The following is an 8484-nucleotide window of genomic DNA, read 5'->3' as shown; positions in this document are numbered from 1 at the left end:
CAGCATCCTGAAATGATTCATGTATTTTAAAGTATCACTCAGAATGTGGCCAAAAAAATAGTGTATCCCCTAAAACTGCCATGTTGCACAACTTCAGGGGCAACATTTTACTTATTTCCTTGTCCTCACTGGATTTGGGTGATACAGCATTTATTTGATACATTTATACATTGGAATATAATTACCACCATATCTTTAGCTGACACCCACATCAGTCACATGATTATTGTCCATTTCTTGTGATGAGGACATTTAAGATCTAGTCTCTTAGCAACTTTAAGGTATATAATACAGTATTGTAACTAATCACAAAGCTGTGTGTTAGATCTCCAGAGCTAAATTCATCTTACAACTGCAAGTTTGTACACTTTAACCAATAGCTCCTCAATCCCTCCACCCCCAGCCCCTGGCAACCACCATGCTATACTCTGTTTCTGTGAGACTGGCACACAGAAGTTTTTTCAGAAACCTTGCCTTTTTTTTTTAACTGTATCCCAACACATTTTTTATAGACCATCCTTGTACTTATCAACTATATTAGTAGAAAGAGCCTTCAAAGGCTGTTTATTTCTATTTTTTTTGAACATCTACCAGTGTTATCACCAGAGATAGGGGACATCTCTATCCAAACAACATTATCAAGTATTAATGTTAAAATACTTAATAACACTCATTTACTGAGTTGTTACTCATGGAAATCTTATGCTAAGGATGGCTGAAATGTACCAAGACATGGACAGTCATACCTCGGAGATACCGCAGGTTGAGTTCCAGACCACCATGATAAAGTGAATATTCCAACAAAGAGAAGCAGGCAATTTCTGGTTTCCAAGTACGTATGAAAGTTACATTTACACCATACTGCAGTCTATTCAGTATGCAATAACACTAGCTCTAAAAAAAAAAAAGTAATACTATAATTAAAAAATACTTTATTGATAAAAAAAAGCATTTGAGCTTTCAATGAGTGGTATTAATAACATCAAAAATCACCAATCACAGATCACCATTACAAATATATTAATGATGAAACAGTTTGGAAATTGTGACAGTTAGCAAAATGTGACACAGAGCCATGAAGTGAGCAAATTCTGCTGGACACGCAGCGCTAACATACTTGCCTGACGCAGGGCTGCCACAAGCCGCAATTTGTAAAAAACCACAATTATCTGCAAAGCACAATAAAACGAGGTATGCCTGTGAATGAATGAAGTCCATTGTTCAAAAAAAAAAAAAAGAGTGTGCTGTGTGTGATGAATGTTTTACAGTTGAAGGAGAACAGAATATACCCCTCCAAAATATGCCACTTTGGCTTAATAATTATTTTTAATTCAAATTACTTATAAAACAGCTGGTGGAAAAGGGACCCCCTGACCCTCCTCCGTGTCTCTGAAGGCAGGAAATCAATGTCCTGTGTGACACTTCCCCTCCCTGTGCCAGAAAGGTAGAAGGCATTCATAGCACCAGAAACAGGGAATTAAGGGCCGAGAAGGCTGCGTAACCAAACCTTGTTACTACTTTACTGGTACTAACCAGCGTAATCCCGTTTGTCCCATCAATTCATCAAACTTTAATGTTTTCTTGTCTAAAAGGAATAAAAGCTGCCTGCTTTGGGCACATTGCATGTCATTCTTTTTATGAGACCCCTATATGTAGAAAATTAAATTCATTTTTCTCCTGTTACTTTGTCTTATGTCAATGTAATTATTAGGCTAGTGAGAGAACTAGAAGGAAAGAAGGGAACGTTTTCTGTACCTACATAATCAAACAAATCATTGAAATAAGGGTGATTGACATATACTCAGGGGAAAGACTCAGACAATGACTAATGGTCAAATCGGTATGTAAGATGATCAAATCTCAGAATGAGAAGTGAAGTTTCAGAAATGGAGGAAGTTGGATGAACAATGAAAAGGAGAAGAAAGTCATTAGCACAGAATCTAGCTTCACTGGAGGAGAGATTTATGGTAGCCATGAAGCATGACATTAAACTCTGGTAAATTTCTGACATCGATTTGGTGAAAAGAATAAAGAATTAAAAGTCAGCCTTTGCTCAAGTCACTGCAGCAGTCACAAGAGAAAATACAGAAACAGAAACCTAATTCCTCGTGTTCTCACAACACAAAAATGCAAGGGTGGAGGCTCTAGAGATTTAAGTCCCAACAGTCACTAGACAGAAATAAAATGCGATCTGCCTACTGTACACGGACTGGAGAAAAAGGACAGAACGCCTCGCTCATTTCAGGTAGGTTTCTAAACGGCTAAATTTAAAGCATATGGGAAATATGGTAAACCTCACTTTGATGGAAAAGTGAGGAATCAAGTATTGGGGATGTGTAAACGAATCATTTTATACCTGCTTACTTAGTTAGCTAAATACCACAATCTCGTAACCAAATACAATGTCAACTTCTGAAATTCCTCTCCAGAAATTTGCTATGAACCAGACCACCCAGCGCCACTCTGAGTCACTGTAGCGTTTAACAACTCCCGCTTCCCTGCTAGACTTCAGCCCCTTCTCTGTAAAAGATAACCTGTCTCTACGTATCTGTGATCTACTTTTGTGCAAACCTGCCCCCACAACTGGAGGTATTAAACACATAAAATTTTTAAAAACACTGAAAACAGAGCTCTTTCATCACCACACAAAAGAATTGCTTAGTATCTCAAGGCCGATTTGACCTGAAATGGCAATAATAATGGTATTATATGTAATAATAATAATAATGATAATGACATATGTTATAATATGTTATAATAATAATTATATATTATATATTATAACAATAATATAATATATGTTATTATAATAATGTCGTAAATAATGAGGAAATGAGCTGTAGAAGACCGAATACTCTTAAACCCAACACCTTTTTTTAAAACATTTTTTTATTGAGTTATAGCCATTTTACTCAACACCTTTAACTGACCCCAATTTGACACCCAGACTTTAGTAGACTTGTCATAGAAATGCGTATACACCTTTTTTCTGTATGCAGGTAAATAAAACTGTAAAACTCAGTCAGATTGTAGACAATGGCAGCATTTCATTCTTTTTCACTCTTTAGCAGATCCTGGTACGCAGTGTTTTTCAATATATTCTTGTAAAATTAGTAAAGCATATAATTTTCATAGATTTATGAGTTTTCAGATAGAAATGAGTATGTTTTATATTACTGAAAAGCACTGTTTTACTTATAGAACAGAGATGTTTAGCAAGCCAAGCAATGTTGTCTTGTTTTAGGCAACAGGGACCTAGTAAACCTAGGTTTCCTGCGTTCCATTATTACGCACTGAATTTATAGGATAATGGTCCATGCCCCTGGGCCAGACAACCATTTTCTGGAAGGAGGCGAGCGAAAACAAACCGTTGCCTGCTTAGTGTTAGGTTTAGGAGCACCAATGAGACCAGAAAAAAACACATAGACACAGATTAATTCTAGTGTCTTAAATGCTACCTTATGTCTTCCCCTTAGCTATTCTCTGTTAACATACCAGCTTTGGGGAAGTAATGTATGATCTGATTTTTTAGTAATACATGACTACCCACACTCCAAATTTAATGGTGAGTGGGAGAGCAATTACGTGGTCCATGAGATTGCAGTCTGCGCCCTGCTAACAAGGACAGCCTGGGGGACTTAGCGCCCCTCGGGATGCGGAAGCACCCGAGGGAAATGTGAGTGTGGGAGGCACCGGAAGGCGGTCACCAAGGATGACTTTGTCTCCCTCAAATACGCACCAGAGAAGAAGGGAATGTCAGTACAGTTCTGGGCACCACAAGTCTATCATTCTGTGATGATTTCCTGATGGAAAATGACCAGCAATTTCTTAGGTAATTTCAGAGTTGCCGCAACAATGTCTCCCACAGGAGGACATTAGGTATTTTACTATTGGGAACATCGCTCAAAAAATAACAATGCGTTAGAAAAAGACGTTAAAACTGTCACTGGAATCACTTTTCCAAAAATTTAAAATATGCTAATTTCATCAAATTTTGCCTGAAGAGTATTCTAACTTTATAGAAAGCAGAAAGAAAGTCCATAACAACAAACAATACAAACTAGTCTACAGAAGCAGCTGCAAACCTGCGTTTCTGTCTACTCAAAGCTAATCTTTGGGGGAAAAAAAATGAAACTACCTGAAATATTACAATGCATAAACTGCATGCCCTGCACACTTTTTCTTGTGTTTTGTTTTACACAAATTTTACATTTACAGGTCTGTGGCAGTTAAATTAACTGCAGTGAGATAAAAGATGCGCAGCTAATGTACATGGTTATTGTACATTTGGGGGAACATTTATCCACTGTGTTCATTTAAAGAACACACAGCAACCTATGCTTGTACGTGTAGCGCAATGATTTACATATAATAAAATATTTTCGATAAATGGACGACACAGTGATTATCCCCCTGACATCAAGGGATTCCAGCTTGTTCGGTTTCTATCTGATTCCGGAGACTTTCCAGGGAGGCTGGTCCTCCACGTCATCTTCTCTTCACACTGACATTTACTATGGTCCAGCGTCCAGGTGACATGAGTAAAGCAGATCGCCTCCCAACGCGACCATCCTTCCTATTTGCTCCCCTCTGCCATCAGCCAATCAAAGTTGGGATCCCACCTTGGTTTAGAAGTGGGACTTGAATGTCTCTTGATTCCCTAAGAAATCTCAGAGTCTATGGGTTATTAATTTTATGAGTTTTCAAAGTCACTTTAACATAAAAATACCGCAACAGTCTATGAGACTTTTTAGGAGAGTTGTATTGTAGGATTCCTGAATACAGTTCAGTAAACAAATCTGTCGACAGATTTGTTTACTGAACTGTATTCAGGAATCCGTTGTGAGCAACTTCGACAGGTCAAAGAAACAATGTCTACAGGACTACAGAAGTTTAGTTATCATCTCTGGGTTTCAGTTTCTCTATCATAGGGTGAGGTTGTCAGAAACAACTCAGGACTTATGTGATAACATAAAATACATGATATATGAGGTGATAATTAAATATGAGTTGGTAAAAAGGCCCAAATTGCCTCTATTTAAAATCAAATCTCTTTGCATTTAAAAGCCATTGCTTAGAGTTATTTTAAAGAAAGACCAGATAAATTGTGTATGTATAATTTTACTCATATCAAGATTTTTATGATATAAAAATTGTATATTAATCAGATGCTCATCAGCAAAGGACAGAATGAATAAATGCATGAGCATCAGTAGAAAGACTACATTGGCTACATTCATAATATCTATATGTATAAAATATGTTTGTTCTGATGTCAGTTTTGTTTAAAATGTTAAAATGTCATAACTTAGAAGATAAAATTTCTTATTCCTAAGATCTGTATGATTATGATTATTTTCTTGCTGTTTTTACGAAAAATGTTTTATCTGTAAATGCATTTCATGGGCTAGAGTTTGTGCATGTGTATCCACGTAAGTGTGAGTATGAGTGTGAATGACCGTGGCTTTGTTTTCTAAATTATGGAATTAAAACAAAATGTCTGTATAGAGATTTTTGAGCTGAAAACAAGGACCACTCATTGACCGGACTCATTTTGCTATTGTTAAATAAGTATAATTGGGCAGGAAGGTAGAGAGGACAAAAGTAATATTTTCTGAGTTCTTTTTTTTTTTCTTAGTCACCCAGCCTGTAAGAGATAACAGATGATAGACATACTATTATATTTGTCACTTATTCCCCAGAGACCAAGTACTCAACACCAGGGAGCAGACGCAGAGGTGGTTATATAGGGTCCAGCTCAGTCAGGAGGTGATGCTGGGTCTCCCTGCAGAGACAGCTGCTTGTAACAAGGAAGTCAGGGGTTCTGGTTCAGATACTATCATCTCTTTCTTGTTTTTCAGACTCAAGTTTTAGTTTCTTTTATCTCTCATTTTTTTTAACTGAAAGCATATTACAAAGTCAAAGTAGGATATGAAATATTATACAAACTTTTATTTCAATTACATTTTTCAATCTATTTCATTAAAATACATATATACACAGATAGCAGGGACTATAAATAAGAGCAACTATGTGATGGTCAGACATTTTATATTCTTTTAAATGTCTTACCTGTACTTTTATACATTTTTTAAGTTTTCATTTTTAAAGGAAAAAATTTTTTTAAATAATGTATCTACATAGATTTTTAGGGGGGCATGGCATTTTTTTATGGACTTATAGTCAGTTTACAATGTGTCAGTTTCATACAGCACAATTCTTCAGTCTTACATGAATATACACATATTCATTTTCATATTACTTTTCACTGTGAGCTACTATAAGATATTGAATATATTTCCCTGTGCTGTACAGTGTAAACTTGTTTATCTATTTTATATACACCAGTCAGTATCTGCAAATCTCAAACTCCCGGTTTATCCCTTCCCACTCCCTGCCCCTCGGATGGATAGATATTTAAATGAATTTAAGTTGAGGGTTTGGAGACCCGCACTTTGAACTCTAGACCATTTTCAGATGGTCATTTTCAGTTCTTCATCTGTCTTCAGCTTCACTTGAATATTCTCAAAGAACAGAGGAGGACATGAATGACGTTAATAACATCATTAGTTGAGGAGAATATAACAGTGGGGCAAAGAATTCAAGAAACACCAACTTATTTAAGCTAGGAAGAGGCAGATTTCAGCAACATTCACGAGAAATCATGATCAAAAGAAACAATAAAACAACGTTCAATTTCTGGGGAATTGGGATGGGGTGGGGTTCAGGTGTGGCTCTGGACCCATGAGTACTCTTACGAAGCGTCTTATACATCTGATCTGCTGGTGAACAGATCCTGTGGGTGCCAGTCCACCATGGCAGAAGGACTCAAGTACCAACCACACTGCCTTTCCTGCCTGTGTGTCACCTGTGCTTCTAGTAACCCTTACACTAGGTCCCGTTGATTCTTCAGAAATTCTCCTGAGCGACAGCCAGTGTCAGGGGGAATGTGGTCAGCCCTGGCGTATTTCTGCCCGTGCTCTCCAGAATATTGCTCATGCTTCGCCTTCTTTAGCTCCCTCCCTGCTCCAGTGGGTCCTGAATCACAGAATCTCTCTATCCTTTGTTGACTGATACTGGACCTGAGGAGGTTAATGGGGAAGTGGGGGCATGTTATATCCAGGTAATTGGCAAAGCAAAAGTGTTGTCAGAAGACATGGGTTATCTGGACCAATTAATTTAAGAACTGTTGTCTCAATGCTGAGGACATTAATTTCTTGATATGAGATAGAAGTAGCAAAAATTATCATAAATGCAATGAGGTTGGTGTGTAAATAGCATGACTTAATTTAGATAGAAGTATGCCACAGATGGTCAGTGCTAGACAATTACCATTATCATTACCATTGATTGTTTTACACTAAACTGGATGTAGTTTCAGGCAGCCAGGGTATTTCATGCAGCCCTAGTATTATCTCTTTTCCTAGTTATTGAGATAGAGAAAGAACCAGCAGTTTAGCTGTGAAGATAGTAAGATGATGTTAACCCTCCACTTCCACCACCTCCATTTCCTCTACCCCAACCAGGGGTTCCCAGATCTGAGTCATGGCTGTGGAGAACTGCTCTGTGTCTGCTGACTTCACGTTCCTAGGACTTTCTGGCAGAAGAGACGTGCAGCAGGGGCTCTTCGTGCTCTTCCTGCTGGTTTACGGCATCACCGTGATGGCCAACCTAGGGATGATCCTGCTGATCAAGGTGGACCCCAGACTCCACACGCCCATGTATTATTTCCTGAGCAACCTGTCCTTCTGTGACATCTGCTACTCCTCCAATGTCTCTCCCAGGATGCTGGCTGATTTCCTATCTGAGCAAAAGAGGATTCCATACAATTTGTGTGCCATCCAGATGTTTTTCTTTGGAGCCCTTGCAGACGTGGAATGTCTCATGTTGGCTGTCATGGCTTATGACCGCTATGTAGCCATCTGCAACCCACTTCTGTACACAGTCACCATGTCCAGGAGAATCTGTACCCAACTTGTGGCTGTCGCCTACATTGTAGGCTTGGTGGATTCGGCAATCCACACCTGTTTAACATTTCACTTGTCTTTCTGCCAGTCTAATATCATCAATCACTTTTTCTGTGACATCCCACCCTTGCTAGCCCTCTCCTCCTCAGACACATCCACCAATGAGATCATGATGTTCACTTTTATTGGCTGTGTTGTGGGCTGCAGCATCATCACCGTCCTCCTCTCCTACGGCTACATCATAACCACCATCCTTAGGATGAACTCGGCACAGGGGAGGCGCAAGGCCTTCTCTACGTGTGCCTCCCACTTGACGGCGGTGGCCGTGTTCCACGGCACCCTCCTGTTCATGTACTTCCGACCCAGCTCCAGTTACTCCATGGACACGGACAAAGTGGCCTCTGTTTTCTACACGGTTGTCATACCCATGCTAAACCCGCTGATCTACAGCCTAAGGAACAAGGATGTGAAAGGTGCCCTGAAAAAAGCAATCAGCCCTGAATTATGCTCTGGGTGA

The 8484-nt window shown here is 38.8% G+C and overlaps 1 protein-coding gene across 1 annotated transcript; it reads left to right on the top strand.

Moving 5' to 3' along the window:
* The first annotated feature begins 7545 nt into the window (after positions 1-7545).
* Positions 7546-8484, top strand: LOC102543669 (olfactory receptor-like protein OLF2). The gene has a single exon (XM_006214131.2). It carries the CDS (start codon positions 7546-7548, stop codon positions 8482-8484), a length of 939 nt encoding a protein of 312 aa, XP_006214193.2.

Source organism: Vicugna pacos, chromosome 10, assembly GCF_048564905.1.
Source record: "Vicugna pacos chromosome 10, VicPac4, whole genome shotgun sequence".
NCBI classification, from domain to species: domain Eukaryota; kingdom Metazoa; phylum Chordata; class Mammalia; order Artiodactyla; family Camelidae; genus Vicugna; species Vicugna pacos.
Note: the sequence above shows the minus strand (reverse complement) of the source record. Positions and strands in the feature narration are given on the sequence as shown.

Coding starts and splice junctions, on each gene's coding strand:
- LOC102543669 (XM_006214131.2), top strand. CDS start 7,546: ATGGCTGTGGAGAACTGCTCTGTGTCTGCTGACTTCACGTTCCTAGGA.